This window comes from Tachysurus vachellii, chromosome 13 (genome assembly GCF_030014155.1).
Source record: "Tachysurus vachellii isolate PV-2020 chromosome 13, HZAU_Pvac_v1, whole genome shotgun sequence".
NCBI lineage: Eukaryota > Metazoa > Chordata > Actinopteri > Siluriformes > Bagridae > Tachysurus > Tachysurus vachellii.
The window spans coordinates 12,482,776-12,508,295 of record NC_083472.1 but is presented as its reverse complement, the minus strand read 5'-3'; the positions used below and the strand labels follow the sequence as shown (position 1 = coordinate 12,508,295).

The 25,520-nt window shown below is 38.2% G+C and overlaps 1 protein-coding gene across 2 annotated transcripts; it reads right to left on the bottom strand.

The window, feature by feature from the left end:
- Positions 1-616: 616 nt before the first annotated feature.
- On the bottom strand, positions 617-24,218 carry ints6l (integrator complex subunit 6 like). Of its 2 annotated transcripts, XM_060884878.1 has the most exons (19): positions 23,916-24,218; positions 23,720-23,797; positions 18,216-18,365; positions 17,024-17,113; positions 16,636-16,819; positions 13,801-13,929; positions 13,373-13,536; positions 11,856-12,008; positions 10,954-11,086; positions 9,596-9,690; positions 8,540-8,650; positions 7,638-7,853; positions 7,223-7,349; positions 6,883-7,025; positions 6,364-6,592; positions 5,138-5,527; positions 4,941-5,034; positions 4,689-4,721; positions 617-1,875 (listed from the first exon to the last, which is right to left on the bottom strand). In XM_060884878.1, exons 1-18 carry the CDS (start codon positions 24,024-24,026, stop codon positions 4,718-4,720), a joined length of 2,601 nt encoding a protein of 866 aa, XP_060740861.1. In that variant the 5' UTR covers positions 24,027-24,218; the 3' UTR covers positions 617-1,875; positions 4,689-4,717. The 2 variants fall into 2 exon arrangements, with proteins under 2 accessions (XP_060740861.1, XP_060740860.1); XM_060884877.1 differs by lacking the exon at positions 4,689-4,721 and having other exon boundaries at positions 23,916-24,217.
- Between the last annotated feature and the right edge of the window lie 1,302 nt (positions 24,219-25,520).

Genomic DNA, 25,520 nt, shown 5'->3' with positions numbered 1-25,520 from the left:
TGCTGGGAAACCTTGGGTCCTGGTATTTGTGTGGATGTTTCTTTAACATGTACCACTTACATAAACATTTTATGGTTCATGGTATAAGTGTTTCCTACTAGCAGTAGCTTCTTTTAGCTAGATAATACTGCCTGAAATACTGCAAAACCTGTTCAGGAACGGCTTTGAGAACTTGACAGAGTTCAAAGTGTTAGCTTTAATATCCCCAGATCTCCAGTCCAATCTGTGGATATGACAGACAAGTCTGATCTATGGAAGCTTCACCTTGCAACTAACAGGACTTTAAAGATCAGTGTGCAAATGTCACAGCACACCTTCAGCAGTCTTGTGGAGTCCATGTCTCGATGGGTCAAAGCTGTTTTGGTGGCCCAAGGGGTCCTATGCAATATTAAGCCAGTGATTTTAATGTTGTGGCTGAACAGTGTATTCTGCTTCTGTTACTGATTATTTATCAACTCTCCACGAGTGGAGAAGATTTATATACAGTATACACACACAAACACACACACACAGGATACTTTGCTTACTGTTTACAGGAAAGCAGTCTCAGTCTGTCTTGACATGCTTCACTTTTCTTCATTTGAGCAAATTGAGACTTAAAATATTTTAAAAATCATTTGTTTATAATGTTTGTTTAATTTTCATTGCTTTTTCATAAAAAACCATAAAACTTTACATTTCATATATAATAACAAAGTTACAAAAATGTTTTATACAATTCTTAAAATATTCTTATGTTCTGGTAAGAATACCATCCAAAAATAATCTATATTATTTATGAACTTCAAAAAAGTTGTATACATCTGCTTGGAAAAATAAACAAAATGAACAACCATGTGGTCACTAAGGTAGCTTTTGCATGTGAAAAGTAGATGATGACAGTTAAATAAATGTTCCAGTGAAGAACAGATGATGTTGAATGGGGTCTAGAGCTTCCAAACAACTACATCTCTCTTTTTTTTTGGCCTGAATAAAAGTGACATTGTGGCGCCAGCTGGCCCGGCCTACATTGGAATCTATTGCTTAAAAGATGTGTTGCATGTTTCTAGGTAATTTGCACAGAGTAGGGTGAAGCTTTTCAAAGCATCAAATTGACTGGTCCTTTCATGTTGCTAAGCATTGCTTATTACCACAAACACAGAGCCAAACCGACCTCCCATTTCCTGCTCAGGGTGATCTCATGGGGCATCAGGTATCAAGAACTGTTAAGACTGCATTATTTTCAAGAGTGTGTGTAGGAAAACTGAGCCTGTTGTACTGATAACAGGATTATTGCTCCACAGTGGTCTACAATATTGGATGATGGCCAGGTTGGTTGGAGTCCCTGGAGCTACAGATATTTTGTGCAAAAGCATACCCATCATGTTAAACTGATGTCTACGACAGTGGACAGACATCTACAGACAAACACAACTGCTTTACATGATGTCTCTCTCATCATCTCTTATCGCTCAGGGCTGAACCTGCTTTTGCTGGAGGCTGTGTGATCACAGACTGTCTGGTGTGCTAAAATGGCCAGGGGGTCCACTCAGAACTTATATTATCAAATCAAGGACTTTTGCATTTGAGTGCTTTCTAATGCATCACGACTCCATTGACTCAGAGTATCCACAATACAATAAAGTCATCTGTTTCCTCATGACGCCGTTTCTGTGTCTTTCTTCGGTTCTGAAGTAGAGTGTTGGCCTTTAGCAGACATGCTTGTGTAGCCCACTCCGGCATCTCCACTTGTGCGCACGTGTTTTCAGTCGCTGCTGAACAAGGACGTTTCACTATCTGCCGTGGACATTGTTAACTTGTGCAGGCAGCATTTGCCTCTCTTCAATTTCCTCAAGAGCAGATTCCAGCTGCTGGATCAGTACACGCTTCTTAAATCTAAGATAGAGAGAGCGAGAGAGAGAGAAACGGAGAGAGTGGTTAAACACATACTGTACAGATGTACATTTGCAAAATTCAGGAAAGATGTATGAGGATTAGTTGAAGCCTGATGTTAAGGCCTTCAGTTGAAAAACAAGGCGCATCAATGGTACATACACATACATTTGTGTGTTAATTCTGTGAACAACATTTCCAACGTGAAGTGTGAGCTTTATCAAAACAAATATTTGCATAGGTTCAAGTGTACATTTATGCACATCCTTGACCGTGCATATGCAAAGTATGTAGCACTGAAAAGCAAAGCTGTTTGCTTAGTGTTAACACTGCTAACACGTTGAAAATTGCAGAGGAAAGTAACTTCTATAATAAAAACGTTATTATACAAATAAATCTGCAGACTTGGGAAAACCAGTGGTGATAGATTTGTACCATCAACTCTGATAGAAGATGTAGATGAAAATAAAATGTGCATATTTCTTTGAGAAACTAGGGCTATATTGTGTCATTTTCTTAGGTGCCAAAAAGACTCCTTCCTGTGACCTCTCTTTTACTCGCATTGAAGACTTTCCACTTACCTTCTGAGCTCTAGTTCGCCTAACTTTTCGTTATTGCACACTTTTGACATGATGTTCAATAACTGCCCTCCAAAACACAAGGGAAGAAATGTTTTAGACCTTGTCTTCAGCTGAATTCCCCTTAGCTGTACACACTATGAACTACTCATACCTTTCCTCCACTCAGCCTATCCTTCCTATCTTCCAGCATCCTAACAACCTTACAAAACTCCTTCTCCTCTCTACCACTTGAATCAGTAACCAATATTTTCCTTTCTTCTCATTCTTCACCCACTGACTTCCTTTACACTTTATCTTTCAGACCTAGGAGATGTTCTCACCCTGTTCTTTTTTGAGGAATAGTTGTCAAAAGGTTTCTCAAATTTAAAAGACATCACTGTTGTATGGTGATCTCCTCTTATTTTAAGTTCTGCTCTGAAATGAAAGCTGAAAGCATCTGCTGCTGAACAGTGCAAGCTCCAGACAGCTTTTTCACCTATCTTACTTCCTTCTTCACATTTCTCCCTGACTGCTGATGACTTTGCCACATTTCTCTGATGATTTCTACCAATCATTCCTCCTAGCCCTATTTCTAGACTACACTCTCCCCTTTCCCTCCGGCTTCCTTGATACATTTTCTCTTCTTTCTACAGAAGCGAGTCTGCAGATTTATCTTATCTTGCAGATCTCTAAACCCTTTTATCACTTTAACAACACTTTAAGATTAGGATGTAACTGACTGCAAACAAGTTAGCATTCACCTGCTTTATGCATACTATCCAATGGTGTCCCACAAAGCTTAGTGCTCTGTCATCTTCTACCTCTATACCAGCTCCCTCAGTGATGTCATATCCTCACACATTTATTTCATTCACTGATATGTTGAATCTACTCAACTTATTGCCCTTCTCCTACATGTATCTAAAACAGATCTCAGCTTGCCTAGGAGACATTTTGTCATGGATTGCAGCTCAACGGCTGAAATAAAATGTAAGCAAGAGTCAGCTATATATCCCTGGAAATGCATCCCCATGTCAACATCCTGTGGTGTCCATGGGCAACCCTAAAACACACCATCTGACATTTACACACAACCTTGGGTAGTGTCAGACAACTATACTTATTGCCTCAAATTGCTCCTTGTGTGCAACCTGACTCTTGTGCAGCTGAACTAGAATAAAGCTGCTAAACTGTTTACAAACTCTAGACCTCTGAAACCACCTTGTAACTGTGTTCCCAAGGGCTTCCTGTAGATATTAGATTTAATAGACACTAGATTTAAAACGCAAGTGGGTTTCTGCAACATCAAAAAAGGACCGGCAGATACATATCACTTGCTGCTTTTCACCAGGCCCTTTGAGCCGCTTGCACAGTTCGACTGATTCCGTTATCCCACAAGGTACAAAGAAGACAGGCTTTGTGGGAAAATGAATTTCCCCTGGCTGTTCAAGTAGCTGAATCACAGCTGACCTTAGCAATTATTTAAAACATCCCTTGACTTATGTGTTTTCATTTCTTGCTGTACAAATATATCACAAAAACAGGGTTTTAGTCCCTTATGTAATAATCTTGCATGCAATGTTTTGGAAAGAGAATACAAAGCACTTCTGTGAGTGGCTCTGATTAAGTGTGGCTTCTAAATGCTGTAAATGTAAATAGCCACAGTATTGGATGCTTTCACATGACCTTCATACACTACTTTACAGGTTCCCAAACTACAGTATGTTGTTCCCGTGAAAATAAAATGTGCAAGCCCAGGGGACACTCCATGTCCAGGGTTGGGAACCTATACCATATACAACTACATAACGGACACATGTGAAGCAGAACTTTGACACAATTACTGAATTTCCAAACCTCAACATAGATTTCTATTCCATGCTAGTGCTAATGATTTGTGATTACTTGTTTATCAAATACAGCTAAATAACTATCCACTTTTCAAATCAAAATTCAAATTTCCACTTCAGAAAAGATTTTTGTTTGTATGTTTTTTTTTTCTCTGTCACTAACAAAATAACAGGGTCCTTTCAGTTGCTCTTCAAAGCGATGTCTTCATATATGCTTAATTGTGTCTATTTATATGATTAGTACATTGGTAATTACTATGTTTCAGTGTTTAAACTTGTGCATATGACATGTGTATGTATCTTTGATGACCCAAATTTACTAAAATTTTTGAAATTTAATTTTTTTGAAATAAACAATTTTAGAACATTTTTTAAATACAAGGCTGATAAATAGGTAGGTACCAACTTAGTTCTGCTTAGTTGTTCACTGGTTGCTCACCTTTTGGGGTGAAATAAATGCTTAGAAGAGGTCATTGCAGTGAATATACATTTAAATGAGCTGCAATACAATTAGAATTTTGTGCGTATGATACCAATAGACACACAATTAGAATTTTGTGTGTATGATACCAATAGACACACAATTAGAATTTTGTGTGTATGATACCAATAGACACACAATTAGAATTTTGTGTGTATGATACCAATAGACACTCACCTGGCTGCTTCTTTGATGGCATGATGGATAAAGTACCTCTGCACTGACACTGGTCCTTTTACCTCCTCTAGCAGCCTGAATATTGCCTCATAATCTATGAAAGCAGAGTAACAGATATTTAAACAAAAAACTACTAAAACTCGGTACAATATTTCTGTGTAAAAATCCTCCAGATATAAAAGTATGTAGACACTTACTGCGACCAGGTTTTCGAACCTCTTTAATGACTCGAGTGCGTAGTTCAGCATTGCTTCCCTCCAGAGGAACCATAAGAATGGTGGGCCGTGTAGAAGTGTCTCCTCCAGCTCCCTCCATGTCTCTGTCCTGTTCTGGAGGACTTGGATTCTCACAGTTCTGTGGTCTTTCAGGCGGTTTTTCCTCCATACACTCTTCTCCTAGCCTGTTCTCCAGCAGCACCCTTTCTTCTCCTCCATCAGTGACCTTCATTCCTCCTTTCTCCTCCAGAGAGAGGGCTACAGTTCCTCCCTCGACTCCATCCACTCCCCCAGACCAGCTGTCTCCAGACTCTCCACTTATCACTCTTTCACCATTGCTCTCTGCACCCACTGTGCTGTTCCCCTCCACTCCTACAGGGGGAGACACACAGAACAAGCGTGCTGTCATTACCAACACGTGCTCTAGGAACTGGCAACCTAACCCCAGCAGTAGTGACGTCTGCTGTGACACATGACAAAGCAACCATTCCCAAAAATTTGACATTTTATTTAACAATCCAAACGGCTGTCTCAGGATTAATGCCCATCCAATAATCCCAGACTATTTCTTTTGCTCCTGTGGTCTGAAGTAAACTATTTTCAACACAACTTTTTAAAATCACAATGAAATGTACAACAATTTCTAAAATATAACAAGTGGTATTATTTCCTAAAAATAGGGGTCACTAAATAAGTACGAATTTAACACGACTGAATATTTAAAAATTAATAATTATAATAGAATTCATTAAAGGAACATTGTTTAAAATCAACAACACACAAAAGCCCGATCATTTTGAGAATGAAAACATCTAAACTTTAAAAGTCAGGCATTACATACACAGCAATCAGAAATTCTAAGATACCAACATGATACAAAGTTGGGTCCTAAGAAAGTATGTGATAAAAACTGAATAATTGTTGAAATTATATTCTTCCCTGAAATTATGTTATATTATAGAGATTGTGTTCAAGTCATTGACTTCTGTTCACTCTCCGGTCATCGGATGGAACCCCAAGTATGTGGCACGGTTTTACATACAGTATCTTTTTCCTTTAACACTATTTATATGCTAAGCATTCAGAGGAACATTGATCAGATCTACAGATTTTAACAGTCAACATAGATGAGCGGTGTTAAGTCGAATTCTATTGCTAGATACTGAATAGAATATTTCAGCCAGACCTCAGAGCTTTTTAATGTTCACCTTTGTTCAGTGGGATGGGTTTAATGAGACCATGTTGGCCTGGGACCACTGTGGTTCCTTTGCTCAGCACATGATTGCTGATGATGGGTGGGGTTTGGGGCCGGCGCAGTAAAGGGGACATGCTTCGCCGCCTCTTTGGAGCTGCACCAGAGTTGGACTCAGTTGCATTTCCCCTTTTCTTGTTCTGGGGACCTGTGACAAACTCATCTGCTTCGTCGATCATCATTCCCTGTGATCATATAGAGGGAAACATTACTTATCTGAAAACTGTTCTGTTTGGATGTTTCCAATGGTTAAAATGTTAGAGTGAACAAAAAAACATACTGATCAACTTTGTGTATTGAAAATCAGGTGAATAAAAAACAGTAAGTCAACAAGACTGTTCGATTTCCAATAAAGTTTAAGTTGTCATGGTAAAATGTGATATTTTGCTCAAGACTGTGCTCATGATCCTACTGAGTGTTTGAGGATTGTAAAAAGAGTAGCTGATACTTGAGGACAGGATGTAAAATGAAGCACCTTCTTATCTTGTTTGAACGGGTTGCCGAAGGTGTGCAGGCGTTTGGGCTGATCAGGGTCAATCTCGCGAAGGGGGGACGGCATCATTTTCAGGTATTCCTGATAGTTTCCCATCTGACCCACAGGAATACTGTGCAAATAGTCTACAAAAAACACACGTCATGTTTTCAATTCACAAATTTCAATCTATATGTTCATTCACACAGCTGTTTTTTTGTGCTGAAATTCACCATATCTTTTGTTTCTTTTTGTATTTAATCAAGAAACAAACAACAAAATCCAGAATTAATATTTAGCCTGGAAATAATCTCTAAACATTGTGTATGTCTTTTGAGCACACCTTCATCTTGACTCCTGATTAGTTTCTGAGTAGTCCTCAAAAGGTTAGAGCGCATCCGTGTGACCTGATCCAAAAGATTCCTCCGTGGAATATCATAGGCATTACGATAGGCTTGGGGCTTTACGTCCTGGGCAGGAAATTCAGAAAGAAATTGTAATACAAATAAATAACAGCTGTATCTCTCATCAAACCAAGACATACATGTCAACTATACAGTTTTATGAGTGTAAAAAAAAAAAGAAAGAAAAATGATGTTTAAAATGATGTCCTGAATGGTGTTTGCATGTAACAGTGTCATTCCATATGTTCATCAGGCCAGCTATACTCTAGACACAAAAACTTGATCTCAGACATAAATGATTTAGAAGTGAGGCCCCAGACGGGCTCAGCCCTGCTGCTACAGGCTTGTATCTACCTTGTTGAGAAGAGCGATTTGAAATCCTGCGAATTCTTTGAGGTTGATGTCGTTAAGGCGGAGGGGCACCTCGCCCGTGATGCCTTGTAGTAGCTGTTTGAAGTCACGCCGGTGGGCAAGAGACAGCGTACTCGAGTGATTCTTCACCTTGATGCCAGTCTCCTGAGGCGGCTTTTTACCCACTGACACAATCATCCGGTCTGACTCGATCTTTGCCTTTAAAAAAAACCCACAAACCTAAATTCTGATCTCTAGGATTGTCCTTGACATTAAAACTGATAAGTTACTGTTATACACTATCCTAAAGTTCAGTGCATTTTCCTTATCTTTGCAACGTTCCAAGGATACGTGACCATCACACACATATGTAGTTATATTGCCACATAACTCTACTGAATGGCTTAAAATGCTGCACCACTTTTCTTTTCACTGAAACCAAGGAGCCCAAACATGTTCCAGCATGACAGTGCCCGTGTGCACAAACCAAGGTCCATAAAGACACAGTTTACCAAGGTTGCTGTAAAAATTAAAGTGTCCTGCACAAAGCCCTGACCTCAACCCCACTGAACATCTTTTAGATGAAATGAAATGCTCGTTGCGCCTCAAGCCTTCTCACCTGACCTCAATAATGCTCTTGTGGCAGAACAGGCAAATCCCCACAGTCACATTCTAAAATCTACTGGAAAGCCTTCCCAGAGATGTTCAATAACCCACATATGACTGTGATATTCAGGTGTCCACAAATAGTATTCTGGCCATATAGTGTATATATGTGTGTACACTAACAGAGGGTGTCTGAGAAAAGACCTGCTTATGTACAAAGTATAATGACATTCAAATTTATTCAACATTAATTCAGTCTCACAGCTGATTTCAAAGGCAAATTATAGGGAATGATTTACCTGCTGGCTGAGTTTTTTTAGGTAGGAAATGATGCTGTAGCTGAGGCCACAGTCCATGTTGTCAGAGATGAGATTCGGTGCTCCCATCATCCTAAGTGCCTTCTTCAATGGCTATAGACAGACATAGAGAGAGATGAGTAAAGAGGAGACAGAGGCAGACAAAATGAGGTCATTCTCATCAAAGCACAGGATCTCAACCTCATTATAGATTTGACAACACAGGTTTAAAGCACACACGAACGAACAGTGTTAACTGGTGACGGATTACAGAGACACAGAGACAAATGTCTTAACAGCTGCAAGACTAGTCTGTTATTAGGGTATTTGGTCTAATATAAACCTTTCTGTCGTTGTTTAGTCTCATTTTTTAATTATTTTAGATTTTTATGAAAGAATTCACATGGGTTGTCACTGGTGTCTAGATTATAAAGAAATTTCCAGCCAATAATAATAGAAGATCTACTAAATTCAGCATAAACCATTCCCAAACTCGAAAGATATTTTATATAGAGATGACACGAAATCTTTTTCTTTTGCAATAATGATAGCGATATTGAAACAGCTGATACCGATGCCTAGCAGATGTTTCTGAAAGAAAAAAAAACGAAAAAAAAACTAAGCATTATTTTAACTAAAAAAACCATACCTCTTTGCCTGAGTGTCTTCTTAACTGATTACTTCCCAAAAGAGTTTTAGATGAATGTATTCTTAGTCTTAGTGAACCGATATCGATCTATTCATTGATGGAGACTTGAACGCATGCTCCGGATAAGTGAGTCTGACAAAATGCTATAAATATCAATGCAAATGTAACGAAAGCATTTTACAGATAAACTCTTTCGCTGAAAAATCACAGATCTTGTAGATTAATAAATAAGAATAAATATAATAAAGCATTATATTATAAAAAAAAAAAAAAAATCATCCAAACAAATTAAAAACCTCTCTTTATAGTTACGAAATTTCCTGCTTGAAAAAAATAAAATAAAATAAAAAATACAGATTTAATTACAAATCCAACACATAAACATCTCTGAGTGGCATTGCAGTTCTTACCGGTAGAAAGTAAGGAGGCATAGATTTCAAGTACACCTCGAAGGCCTGTCTCCACTTGAGGTTTGGCTTGAGTTTGTGCACTTTAAACAAGTCATCTGTTAAGTCAAGAAAGTTAGAAGAAATTTATTATGTCTTATTCTATCATACATCACAGTTTGAAGATACCAATACAGAATTTTCACTGTATGAGTGTGTGTGGAGTTTGCATGTTCTCCCCGTGCCTCGGGGGTTTCCTCCGGGTACTCCGGTTTCCTCCCCCGGTCCAAAGACATGCATGGTAGGTTGATTGGCATCTCTGAAAAATTGTCCCTAGTGTGTGATTGCGTGAGTGAATGTGTGTGTGTGCCCTGCGATGGGTTGGCACTCCGTCCAGGGTGTAACCTCTATCAAAATGATGGAAAGGAGAAAGAAAGGCTCTGTTCATGATCCAAAACATACAAGATCACCAGAGCACAATGGAGGTAGTGTCATGTCTTGTGCTTGCATGGCTGCTTCTGAAACAGGATCACTAATCTTAATGTATGAAATGACTCATCATGGAAGCAGCAGAATAAATTCACAAAAATAAAGAAACAATCTGCTATTTTACAGAGAAATGTAAATGAATCATGATGAACTTCAGCATACAGCAAAACAATGATCCAAAACGCACTGCCAACCCAACAAATTACTTGAGCAGCATTTTACCTCCTGAAGAGAATGAATGGAGAAACACCCCTCAAAACAAACTAAATAAAGCTGAAGTAAAAGTAAGTAAAACATCACAAAAAAAGAATGTACTATTTCGATGTTTATATAAAATTCGTATTAAATATGAGGTAAGGTTTTTTAATTCTTTTGTGAATGTGTTGTTTCTTTATGTTCTGTTTGTTTGTTTTTTTGTGATATGCTTGTATGCTGCAACAAAATTGCCTTCAGGAAATGAAATAAAGTTGAACTGAACTACTGTATAGTTAAACAGTAGCAGCAGTTTTTGTAAGCACAAAATATATAACCAAATCATTTGGTTTTATTTACTTAAAGACTATTTGTTCCAATACTGTGGAAGAATTTGTTCACGTAAACATTGGGTGGTCTGCCACAAGTTTTCATAGTTGTTTAATACTTCTTGATATACATATCAGGAAATGAAAGCTGAAATTCGGATTCCATCGTCTCATCATCTTTTGACCTCAAACACAAATGTCATCAGTGTATAGCGGAAAACTATTCCGCTCTGACTTTTCAATACTTTCAGAAAGGACAATATACAGTATATTTGTGAGAGGGCAAGAATGTAAGTCTAGGCATACTGATGAATGCTGGGAGGTTAAGGCATTAAGGAAAATTCTTTCTAGATATAAATAAAACACACTTACCGAGGAGTGGTAACAGTACTGGGTAGTTGTAAGGCATGACGAAAAGATTCACGCAGGTGAGAGTGGTGCTGGCTTTCAGGTAGCCGAAGGGATGCACTACATCACTGTGCTTACCACTGCAGCTCACAAACACCTGGGTGGCAGGGGAGAAGCGTTAGCAGAGCTCAGTCTCTCTTTAGCGCTGCTCTCTCAGCTCTCACACAGTCCTCGGAGACAAAGTGACTTCATCAATGCCTCATCATGTGGAGTGCTCCACAGAGGCAAGCTAAAAATGGTGTCTAAAGTGCATATTAAATATAACTCTACCTCTTTATTTTCAGTGAAAGAATCGGTTGTCCCTTGACAACCTACATACTACATGGAAAGAAAGTGTAAAGAATACTTACTTACTGTTAAGCCTTCCACTTAGGAATTTTCATTATGGGTCTAACTAATAGCATTTCAGTGTCTAAAATCAATTCTAATGCCAGTTTTCATACATACTGCACTTCAGGATATACCCAGCTGGTTGTGCTTCTTTGCTCTGGTACAAATACGAGCTTATTAATCTGCATCTTATTGTGATTAACAATGGAGCACAGATGATTGAGCAATTTCAGATGATATCAACATTATTTTGTCAAAGTGCCCAAATTTGAAACGTCAATGCAATTACAAATTCGACCATCGTAGTTGTCTAAGAAACAAATGAGTACGCTGAGGTATAAGAAAAATTACTTGACTTAGTTAGTTGAACCCTATTTGTTTAGACCACAATTGCCCATTTTATTTATGTAAAATTAGTGATTTTATATTCTTGGATGAATTTTTCTATTAGAGATTATATATTTGAGAGTAACCTCACTGGGTCAATAAGAAATGCATTATTTAATAAAAATAAGAATCAGGAAGGTAAGTCCCACCTGCCAGCACATGTGAGGGGACTTTCTTTCCAGAATGTACTGGGTAAGAGGTGATGGCTCCAACTCGTACTTATCGAACGGCAGCTTGTCAATCACCATAGGCTCACAGTCGACGCAAGAGAAACGCACAACTGGATGAGCAGATCGAGGAGGCTAAGAGAGTGAATAAAAATACAGAGGGTTAAAGTATATGTTCGGTGTTGGAGGACAGCCCAATTTTTGACATTACAGCACTTGATGGCATCAACCCATGCGCCACAGTAGGAGCAGCTCGATCACGTAATGGCAACTCTGCACTAAACTAAGCTGCACTGCTTTACAAGTACTCCTAAAAAAGACAGTACTGCTACGAAGACATCTGAACTAGAAAACTTGAGTCAGAGCAGAATTTTTCCACTGCTTTAATGAAATACAATGTGTATTGAAAGTCCAGTTTTGTTATCCATGGACAAAAATGCCCACAATACTCTATAATAAGGTAACAAAAAGTGGTGAGAGGTGGAAATAAGCTGTAAAGGCCTACTGTGGCTGCGTAAAAGGGTGAAGTCGAGTACTGCTGCCTGCCTCAATCAGACGGCAGTCACACTCTGAGCACCCACACAGCAAGGAAAGACAGGACACCAAACATAGCACAATCATTTTCTCTATTCATATTTAATAATCATTCTGTCTATATTGTATCTCATCGTGTGCATTGTCTTGTATAGTTTGTATAATATAGTGTTATTTATGTCTGTATTTTTGATAGTCACAAACAGCTGGAACCAAATTCCTTGTGTGTGTCAACACACTTGGCCAATAAACCTGATTCTGATTCTGATTCTGATTCTGATAAGAGGCATGTTTCACCTTCAGCCTAATCATTCGGGCTAGTGAAACTACTCTAATGCTCTCTCCTAGTCAGTGTTCTATAACATTAGGCCCATTAATACTGACCTCGGTTCAGCTTTCTGTCTTTTGTAACATTATGCCCAATACTACTGATTTGGCTTTAGTTATTTTTAGCGTTCTATATCCTTACATGTAATGCTGCAGATCTAAGATAGGCTCTATAATATGAGCCAGCCTTCTGGGTTTACAGAGACTAGGCTTGTTTGATTTTACCATTCAGTCCTGTTTCTATCTTTTGAAAATTGATCCACTATGTTTTGAACTACAACGAGCACATATTTAGTTTTGCTCAAACAACATGATGCTTTCAATTTAAAATGAGGACACGGTTAACGTCTTTCTCTATCCGACAACAGACCTCTTGCCGACTAGAGAGAGAAGTCGGTTTCTGAACCAAGAGAGATTTTTCTAGGAAATACACAGTTCTTGTGTACTAACTGGATTAGAAGTTAATTGATTGTTGCTGTCATGGTGTTTGCCTGTCAAAAAACAGCAAAATCTGGAAGAACATCTGGACATTCTGCTAAATAAAGTCCAAAATCAAAAGTGTCAGCTGGAGTGAATAATGTGTGGGCAGATAAAATATGTGGTATGAAGTTATGGTTGTCTCTTATATTACAACTCACCAGGGTGGGAGAGTTCTGGTCTGGCCAGAAGGACTCAGGAATTGGCCAGTGGCCCACGGGGACGCCGGTTTTAGGGTTCGGCCGAACATATATGAGCTTGTGGCAGCTGTGCCAAGGTTGGGAGCTAAAAGATGACAAAGGTCGTACTGGATCCACCAGACCATCTGCATGCCAAAAAAAAATTAAAAACCGGAATAAACGTGATCATATTAATCAAGAACTACCAATGCTTCATATACATTCAACATCATATTAAATACACTTAAATAATGCTATGAGGAGAATTTCATCATAACACTGGATTTCAGACACAATTTCTCTTTCTCTCCCGTATATCAAACAGGTAGCATGAATAAATTACGCTGGGAAACAAATCCACTTTATCATACAGTAAGGACATTGTGCTGTATCAAACCCTGCATATATACCTTCGCCTATAGGAGGTGGATCTGGGCCCGTCTTCTCAAAATTAATAACAACTCCACTCAGAACCTTCTGCACCAGAGACTCCAGACACTGGTTCAACATCCTCTGTGTCCTAACGCAATATGACCGACCTTGAAAACAGAACAGAAAATATATAGTTTATATTCAGCAGACTATAAAAATCTTGGCAGTGTTCTATGTACAGAGTGTTGAGCACTGTAAACTATAGGATGTTTTTCCCCACAAAGATGTCAATAAAGCTCTTCTGTAAGATGCTCCAGATGAATGGTATTTACTAAATGCTGTAAATGTAATGACTTGGAAAAAAACATTTCCGTTTTCAGTTAGGTCAAGTACAAATTTACTTCTGTACTATCAGTATAATTCACTTCATGCCATATCCAATTAGAATAATGACAGACAGCAGACGGGTCATAATGGCCCAACATCAGCGCATAGTCTCGAGTTAACCTGCCTCTTGCTCTTCCTGATCTTAAGTGTAACAAGCTTAATCCGAAAACGGTTCACTATTTAAATGACTACACAGGGCATGATAACACTATAATAGCTTTTACAAGCTACAGTGGATAAAAAAGTCTGCACACCCCTGTTAAACATTTTGGATGTAATGTATTTAAATGTATTTATAAAAATATAAATGAAACCAGATAAATAATGTCAGCTTAAATGTAACCTTACTAACGTTAATTCAACTTAAAAAAAAAAAAGAAACGTTAGGAAAAGAAGATAAAAAAATCTTATAATAATAACCTGGGTGTATGTGTGTGCACACCTTCTTAACTAAGACATTGTTAAATCATCACTTGCTTTGTAATACAGCACTCAGTGTTTTTGGCAAAGAGTCTAACAACTTACTACATCTTGAGTTGGCAAATTTATTCCATTCTTCCTTGCAAAAAATGCTACATATCTATCAAACTGCCATTGGGTCGCCTGTGCACAGCTCTTTTGAGGTCATTCCACAGATTTTCAATAGGATTTAGATCTGGACTCTGACTGAGCCATTCCAAAACATTGTCCTCCTTCTTCTTAAGCCATTCGTTTATTGACTCGGATTTGTGCTGTAGATCGTAATCGTGCAGAAAGTGAATTTGTTCTTCATCGTCACCTGTCTAACATAGACCTGCAGGTTTTGAACCAAAATAGATAGATAGAATAGGTATTTGGAGCAATCCACAATTCTTTCTATCTTCAATACACTCCCAATCACTGGTAAACAGAAGCTGCCTAGTAGAATGATGCTGCCAGCACCATGTGTCAACATGAGCATGGTGTTCTTTGGGAAACAATCTGAACAAAAATGTATTTTAGTGTTATGCCAAAAATGTTCATCAGACCACAAATTTTGCCACATGGTTTAAAGTTTGTGATTTAGCCATGCCTGGATGTTTTTTGTTTTTTTTTTTTCAAAAGAAGGATATACCACCTAGCCACCCTACTCCATAATCCAGACATATGAAGAATGCAAGACATTAACTACATGCCGTGCGTGACCAGCATTATATTTGTATATTTTCTCCACTCATTGATGATGACCTTCGATGTCCCATGATACATCAAATGCTTTGAAAATTATTTTGTATCCCTCTCATGAGCAATACCTTTCACCGGATATCCTTTACATACTGAGCAAGCTCCTTGGGATCCATGGCATCCTACAGAAACAGCTGATCCTTATTTGGGGTTAATCAGAATGGCTAAATCGATGATATATTAAATATGATTTTGTGCATAATTGGTTACAATTTTGAGCACAGTCACATTCTCCATTATAAAAGAGTGTGCACACTTGTTGGTTGGTTGCTATATGACATTAAATGTGTGGGGAAATGATAAACCTGACCAGATTTATCTTGGCTTTGAAGGGCGTGTGAACTATATATATATATATATATATATATATATATATATATATATATACACACACACACACACACACATATATATACATATATACACACACACACACACATATATATATATATATATATATATATATATATATATATATATATATATATATATATATATATATATCCACTGTAATTAGTGCCTCAGGTGGCCAATAGAAAGAAATATCCAGATATGTTTAGTATTTAAGATCACTTGCTGTGTACATATACAGTAAACCTGCTAAATTAACAGATCACTTAATTACAGTTACATCCTACTAGGTGGCTTGTATTTGTCCATCAAAAATGATTGAGTACAGAATGAGCTGAACTTCAGGAGATATAAATACAAATATGCACTACTGTTTAACATGTACTGGTTGATGTGCATGTACTTGCCCTTGGCATTTTCCCCTGTGGAAATTTTGAGTTGTTCCATTATTTTAATGGCACAGGTTTGTTAAACGACATAAGTCAACTTGTCAAGTCAAGTTTAACCGCATATTATATACCCAGAAGCCATTACGGTCTGGACATTCTTTTTTTAAACCAAGAGAAACCTGAATAAAGCTGCTTGTACATTTAAGATAGAATAAACCAGGTTTACGGTTTTAAATCTATTCCATCCATCTGCAAACTCCATCTGTAACTTTGTCAATTAAGAAATAAAACCATTTAAGTTTGAACAATGATAAAAGAAAATGAAACATGCTAACGAAGCATCAAAAGGGTGTAACATACTGCCAAAGTTAAGCATCTATAGGAAATTCAGACCAATCATGGGACATATGTTATACGCTCTTCAAGTTCTGTGTGAAGGACATTGAGGGTGTTGCAGGGGACATAACCCTCCTCTACTACTTTGAAATTGAGTGATAGAAAGAAAAGTGCCTTAAAGTGGTTTTAAACAAGTTGTACTAGTACCTCCAGTAACCTCGCACATCTGGGTGATGGCTGATTCATCACTGGGCACACTGCCAAGCTGCTCGGTGTCAGGGACAGCTGCACCGGGCATGCGCAGCACCAGGGCAAAAAGACGCTGGTCCCAGCGGAACGGCTCCTTGGTTAGCTCACTCCCAGGTAGCGGGGAGTTCAGAGGCAGGTGAAGCTGAGGAGACATGGGAACAAGGGCACATAAGATTTGATGAGATATGCTAAAAAAAGAAAAAAGAAATTCTGTAAGGCTATACCACAGTCCAGTCCCCTTGATGTACTACTAGATATAAATGGCCTACATGAGCAAAAACCTCCATAATCATACAACTCAAATGCAAAATACAAAGAATACAAATGGTGGGTCACTGGTTCTCACTTCATCTGGCACTCCAGAGCTGTGTGTCAGCTTGTTCCCATCTGTTATGGTAATGATGACTGACGGCTCCAGGAAAAAGGGATTCCGACCCTGAAAATGAAGAACACACTCTTACAGCACTTGACTGTGCCTGATTGCTCCCATGGGTAATTGGGAAGTTTGCTTAAAAAAATAATTAATTAATGAATTTAAAGGTATTAAAAAAAACAGAAGTACCAGAAGAATTTTAATTTAAACATTAAGTACACTCAAAAAGTCTAGTCTACAGTCTATGTACACTACAACAAAAATTAACCGACTAACCTAGGTTTTTTTTTTTTTTTATAAAAATAAGATCATTTCTTAGTGGGAAGCGTTTACAAAATGCAGCAGCCCTGAAGCTACAATATTATTGACTTTTCAGTTCATATATTTAATGCAGTCTGACTGATTGCGTTAGATTTGAACAGCGTTGAACGGATGGAAGATGACTACAGCAGGACTACACAGAGGATAGACATAGTGTTGTGATTTCATTTTCTACATACTGTAATGTACTGTTCTGAATGCTTAGGCATTCCTATACACTCACTCAGACACACAATGAAATCACTCGCTAAATGCCAAATGATTTACTACTCAATATGTATGTAAGTGCACAATTTAAGCTACAAAAATGGGTTGTACAATTAATTCTATTTTAATCATGATCATATTTTTTTTTTTCCAAATTTATTGTGAGTGACAGTGGTGAGCTTAGATAAAGCTAGACAGGATAACATTACTTGAGATCTTGTATTGTCCTTTGCTTTCAATTAGTACCCCTTTGGAAAATGATTCAAAGAACCTTCGGAGACTATCTATATCTATTAACTTGGTTGAATACTGTTGATGCTGTATTTATTTTGAGTCAAATTTGAATTTGAATATTTAATACTAAAAAAACATAAACACTTGTTTAATAAGCAGTCTATGAGCTTTAAAAACTTAGCATAGTATAGAATTGTATTATAGAAATGATTGTACTTCTGAATAACTGGATAAATAATAATAATTCATATTATCATTTTTATCATACAGCCCTTGTATGAAATCATGGCCTCTACGTCTTACGTTTAATGCTTTCTGAGATTTAGGAAGCTCTATGCAGGCTTCATTTTGGCTCCACTGCTTATTTTCCACTTCAGAAGATAAATTAGAGTGTCATTAATACCTGGCCATAGTTGTCGATGCCAGACACCAGTCTGTTGAGATTGAGCAGGTCAAAGGCAGTTCTCAGAGCATTACCAAGAGTGGTCAGTCCATATGCCTGCAGATTCTTTAGTTCACTCATAAAGGTGGCATGGTTCTCTTTCCATCCCGCCTATGGTGCACACAGACACACACACGCACGCGCACACACACACACACACAGAGAGAAAAAGGTTTCCTACAAGACTCAAAGCACTGGAAGACCAACAGAGAGAGATAGAAAGCATTAGGTCACACTGCAGTGCTGTGAAGACAAACACATGCAGCCTCACACACAGTATCAGATGACATGTACTACAAAACGCGATCAAAGCCTACACAGGACTGCACAGGCTAATGAATCCGGCTGTCTGTGGATTGTCTTGCTGTTTCCTGCAGCGAGGTCAAGTGCCTTACTGTTACAGCATTATGCTTAATCTACAGATGACCTGCAGGCTTAGTGAGCACAAATGGGAATGAGGAAGTGACAGACAGAAAATGAACAGGGTCCTTTGAGAGACAGGATGAGCTGTCTGTGTGAAAATGAATTTTATATTTTGATAGGGACCTACTGTCCCAAAAAGCATAAAAATATCAAACAATTTTGTTCTTATGCAGGCCAAAAAAAATAAATACTAAGAGAGCCAAACATTTCCTTTTGCTTGCTAAGGTTAAGGTTAGGGTGACGTGTATGTGTCGTTTAACATTATGTAGCTGTAATAACATTAATGTCAGTGGAAGGTCATTACAATGATATTAAGACAGATGCTGTGTGTGTGTGTGTGTGTAGGCAGCCTAAAGTTCAGTGATATAGTCCAGATATACAGCCAATGATCTTATTTCCTTTCATCTCTTGAAAAAATTCTTTTAGCATTGCTGTGTGCAAATGTTTCTGTCTTCAAAATAACACAGTGTAGGTTGAACTGTGCATGTGACAACACAAAGTCAATTCTCAGGAAACAAATGTGCTTAATGGCCCAGTGTAATAATTTAGTACAAACTTAAATAATTCATTCAGATGAAATCAGTGCATTAGATAAAAATGTGCATCTATGTTGAATCCCCACAACAGTGACCTTTCCGTTCCTGCAGCAATTTTACCTCAGTTTCAACACACTGCTATACAGTATATGAGGATGATTCCAACAACAATCAAACCAACACATACAGGATGTTTCTGGGTTTGAGGTCATTTCAGGGCTTGTGGATGTTTAGAAAACCAACACATACTAAAGTGTAGGTGTCTTCGGTGGCACTCAATAATTCAGTTGCTGCTCTTACTGCCAATTTTATTTTTCTTTCCATCTACTTTAACAATTCATCAACAGGTGTGACTGCAATCAGAGTCCTTTTCTTGCCAGGTCCATTGACACAAATTGCAAACAGTAAAAACAATGAGTACATATTCCACTGAAATCATTAAAGGGGAAAAAATCACCTACAGTTAGTTCACATAATAATCCTGATAGAGATAGTTGTCTTTAAGAGAGAAGCACAAACGGAATAGAGCAGAGGCACGGTGCCATTAATATACAACCCAAACATGACTCTGTATGTCTTATCCAAACGCAGGACAGGTGGCTAATACAAATGAGCTGCACAGCATAAACCGACAGATAAGGACTGGTTCCCTGTTAAGCCGCAGTTACGAGAAAACCAGCACCCGTATAAATACAGCGCCTGTGAGAGAACAGCAGGAATCATCTTGGCAGAACGAGACTTGTGACAGCCTGGGGTTGATTCGCATGGCATGCAATATTATATTTTCCTATCATAAATTTGTCCATACTTTCATCACACTTTATAATGTAAAAATACTATAGAATAGCATGTGTCGATCTGGATCCGTAAATGTTTTGGTTTCAGTGTTTTAAATTCTTATCAAATACTCAGAAATTCACTTGTTGCCAAGAAAACTTCATGTGACATTGCCTCCAAATGTAGCGAGCCTTAGCAAAGACTTATGTTTAGCCTTTATCTTATGATAAACTAGAAATTTCACCTACTAATTAGTGTCACCTACTAACTGAAACAGAGGGTGTAATTAAAGTGATCATGGAAACAACCCAGTTAACACTTTAGGCTAACTAAATATTTTATAGCATTGTGGTTCTAAGATGTTTTGGATTAAATGACATTCAATCAGTCAGGTTTTCTGGGTATTTCATACATTTTATAACCTTTTTAAAAAGACTCCTATAATGTTGCAAATCTTTTGTTATAGGATCATTAATAGTAACATGCCCATAACATATATTTCTATCTTCCTAGTAACATGTAAGGAGTGTTTCACTGTAGCAAACCACTATACTGTAAGTGTAAAGGAAAAACCTAACTGTCTTGTTGAATACATACTGAATGTTCTAATACTGTGTGCTACTGGATGTTCTCTGTTAGATGGGAATGTAGTGTGTGTTAAGACTCCAGATTATTATTGTACTACTGAGATAAAGTGCTACTGAGAAAAACTCTCCCTGTGGGTCTGCTTTGTTCCAAGATCAAGTTGGTTTTTTTTTTTGTCAACACATAAGCAGATTTCAGCCTCCTGATGACCTGCAAGCAGTTGTCATGTATGTAGAGATGATGATGATGATGATGATGATATATAGGCTAAAGCCGTCACTGTGATGTAATGAAGGCTGGTTAAACCACCTCACACTAAAATATTACAGGCTTTTTTCCCAGCCCCTCTTTGTGCTTAAACTGAAAGTGCTAAAGAAACAGAATGAGGTGTTCTACCAAAACCACAATGAGGTGTTCTTTTCCACAGAATGAGGAAAAAGTGAAGCGTTTAAGTGATAGCAACTATGTTTGGCTTATTTCAAGCATGCAACAATAAAATTATATATATATATATATATATATATATATATATATATATATATATATATATATATATATATATATATATATATATATATACATATATGTACGTATATATATACATATACGTACATATACACACACACATATATATATATATACAAAAACTGAATTGTGATATACCCTGAATTAGTGGAATATATATATATATATTTTCCACTAATTCAGGGTAAGATCAGGTCTGCACATCTACATAGTTTAGCTTTAAAAAGAAACCAATAATGGAAACTGATTCCACATGCAATCATTTGTCCATCTCAACATGATCACCAACATACATCTGAAGAAGGACTTACAAATGCATTAGAAAACAACCTCAAAAAATGGGCAGGACTAAGAATAATGATCTGCTTGTCCAAGAATGAGGAGAGTGAAGCACACTGCCCAGAAAAGAGCGCTTTGTCAGAGCCGGAAGCTCACTGCAACTCTTCACTGACTAGCTGCTGAAAATCTCATGAATAATTGACAGGAAATTAAAAAGCCACTCTCTCAGACACTGCAGCCAGATTCTATCTTGCTCTGTTGGCTCTTACACAGTGTATTGTTGTTGAGAACTGGGTTAGCATGGTGACTAATTCAGAGATGGTAAAGCTTGGTTGAGAAGAGTGTTTTAAACAGGTGGGCGGGACAAGCTGGCCATGAATAGCAAGCACACACAAACACACACACAAACACACACACATGCAGAGCTTAGTAAGCTGTTGGTCTTATAATGCTTAATAACATTCTGAAGCAGATGCCTTGGAGAACTACAAACAACAAAGAGTAAAAAATAATAAATTTCTGTCATCCAACTCACGACAAGCAATACAGGGTGTGTATGTAATATGTATGGAAATGAGTCTGCTAAGAGGCCTATTCTAACTATGAAAGTACCGTATTTCATGAGATCGCGAGGCACTGAAAAAGTAGTTTCAGACTTTCTAGGATAAGCCTGGAAAGGAGTGTAGGTTTAGAAAAGCCCCCAAGAGAAAGCCTGGCAACTTGCCAGAGAGAAAACACTAATGAACTGCCTGGGAATGAAGCCACTCTCATTGTCAATGTCAACCAGCTAATGAAGGACACAATTGCACATGCAAAAGCGAGTCATATCCACAGATCTCAGGGCAAAAGGAAAATGTTTACTTCTGCTGTACAAATAAAAACACTTCAACACAGTATGGCGCAAACTGTGCTGCAAAAAAATATGCTGTGACAAACAATACACTGATTCTCTGCTGAGAACGTAAGGATCTCCTGCTACCTTTAAGGGTGTGAAAGATATTCCTCGGTAATATTGATCATGTCCTTCCTAACCACTTAAACCCTCTCTTTATTGTTCATTATCTGTGCTAAAGCATATTACCGAGTTACTAATATGAATTATTTAGTAACTACAGCGAAACTAATAGAAATGGTATGTATTTAATTTACAATATCAATTCAATACAATACAGTTTAAGCTCAATACGTGATTTAAATGAAGTAAAAAGAAAACAGACAAACACAAATTTGTCTTGCTTATACTCTTATGAAAAAGGTTGCCAAATAATGCCTTTTAGGGTAAATGTTTATGACTCAGGTGTACATATGCACCTTTAGTAACCTGGGAAAGTGAATGTATTTTATGTATTTACATTAGACAGTTGGACCACAGTTATGCTTCTGAGCTGCTTAAGAGGGTGCGGATAAAAATAAATTGTGCTTATATGTCACTATGGAACGGTCAATGTGTATGATCACTTGTGTTTGCCCTTGACATGTTATTACCGCTCCATGGTTTCTTTCTGTTCGTCAAAGCAACGCTAAGTTTATTAAAGCAAGATATTTCACTTGCCATAGTCTGTTCTATAGTTCAGTGGGCTTTGTGAAAACTGAGAGGGTGAGAACTGGAGGAAAACAACCCTTGTGCAGGGCACATAGTGACGTGAACTTTCTGTCTCGGTCAGGATGTTTGTTTAAACAATGCAAATCATGTAACTTTAGAATAATAGAATTTGTTATATGTGGTTTCATGGGATTTGACATTGGGAAGCAATCTTAAAATGGGAGGTGATTCATGTACTCAAATGAAGAAGGCAGAAAACTGATGCATGTAATAAATATGTACTCGACTGATATCAACATTGTAATCTATGAAAAATTAACTAATAAGAAATATATATATATATATCCTAAGTGAATATACCCTTTCATTTTCTTATTGATGGCTTTTCACAAATCAAATCAGTTTTGATTTGTTTAGTCTTTATTGGCCAATAAGAAAACGCAGAGGTCAGCCACAGAGTGCTGAGAGAGGCGGGCTCGACGGAGAGTGGCAGATCGCTTGTCCAATCCGAAAAGACTTAGCCCACCATCGCGTCACGCGATACGTCACAGTAGATAATAAATCTCTCCGCCTCCATCTAAGCGCCCGAGAGCTTCCCAACACAAAAGCAAAATGTCCGCCATGTTCAGAGGCTGCGCTGCTCCGTGTCTGCGGGTATTTTAACAAAAAATAGCCGTTTTCGTCACCGGGAAGCCGTCTGACCCGATGCTACGAACCAAAGGGACAGTAGAGTCTCACTGTCAGAAAAAAAATCTACGATTGAACCACATACAAACAATTTATCAGCATTTATTTACCTTTACTCCGTATGGCGGATCGTCAAACGTAACTAGCATGTACCTGTCGCCTCTACTAGCCGGGTCTCGGGCACGCAGCTGTTAAAGAAAACGACACAATACACATTAATTCCGACTCGATCCTGTCACAGGGATCCTTTAAGTGGCACAAGGTACAACAGTAAGCGGTAAAAGTCGGGGTAAAATTATTCTTTACCTTCATAAAGATCTCAACCGCGCCTTTAGCAATGTCCAGATACGTCGTACCCAAATATGTGCGCTGATTCATAGAGGCGGACGTGTCTATCAGGAAGAGTAAAATAGGCATGTTGAAGTGTATACAGCTAGATGTTTACTAAAATCCCTATGATCGGCATATGACCGGCCTGGGCATGCATATATGGTGTGTTATATTTTGTTATAATCAGACCCCCCCTCAGAAAGAGGGTCGCACTGCCACCCTTTGCTGCCGCCTGACTCTCTATCTGTCTTTTCTGAGCAGTGCTGGCGCTCGCGCTCACACAACTTCTCTTCCGAACAGAATGGCGACGCCCTCGCTCCGCCGCTCACACCCTATTGGCTGAGACAAGACACATTGGCCACGCCCTTAATCATGAATATTCAATGAGGTCTTTGAGTGATTCTCACCCGCCTCACACGTTTTTCTTCCTTCTTGGTGTGTGTATATGAGAGTGTGTATGAGAGTGTACTGTACGTATGAGCTTGTGTGTGTGTAGGAGAGCGTGTGTGAGTGTGTGTGTATGAGCGGGCGCGCGCGGGGGGGGGGGGGGTGGATCGGTGTTAGGCACGTCGGGCTCTTCACTTCAGTTCTAAACCCGACTATGATACGCCATTGGACGCACTGTAACAGATGCGTATTTGTAATATTTTGTAATATTCGTGAGTAAAAGCGCTTTCAGGCAGTTTTCAGATGATACCGACGAAAACGTCGCCCTTTAATAGCACTTGTCTGGCTTTGTTCATGGGGGTGGGGAATTGCACGGTGCTTATCAATGTGATTTTTATAATAATTGAGCCTACGCTTCAACCTTTCACTACTCTTGTTTGTCTCCATAGAAAAGCGCCATGTTTACGTGACAAGCTGCACCGTGAGAGCCCAAAAAAAACATCCTGAGAGCTTCTTGTAAATTCTGCTTCACAAATACTATGGACTCGTGCATGTACATGCCCTTTGCAATAGGAACACTGCAGAAAGTGGGGGATGGGATGGGATCCTGCCCATATTTAACAACATATAAAACGATAACGAGCTATAATCATATAATCCCAGCGACATACGTGTCTATTCACGTGTCTGCGAGGATTTAAACTTGATCACCAGAGATCTGTTTCAGAATTCCAGTTAAAAGCTTGCATTATGGTCAAAGGTACAAAGGATATTATTAACGCCTCGTGTACGTGATTCCTTCTGCTGCTTGCTACACTTCACACGTGAAGCTCTGATCCACGTCACATTTTTTACAGCTTCTCCTTATTACAGTTAACAAAACCCCACCCACAGCTGATACAGCCAAGATCACACGTTTAGTTTTCCTTGTTGAACTTTTCTAACTGGACATTTAACCCGAACATACTCCCATTATCTTCTGCCCCACGTGTGAAATAAATAATATGATGTGCGACTTTAAATTATTTCCTATTCATATTGATTATTTAAACATATTTGGTCAAAACAGTCTTTTTACAGACTATCTGAACATTTGCAGTTACACTCTTCACTTAATCCACACTTTCTTTCCTTTTTAAGGGATTTATGCATTATTTAGTTTGCTTTTTTATGATAATAGCTCCATTTCTATTT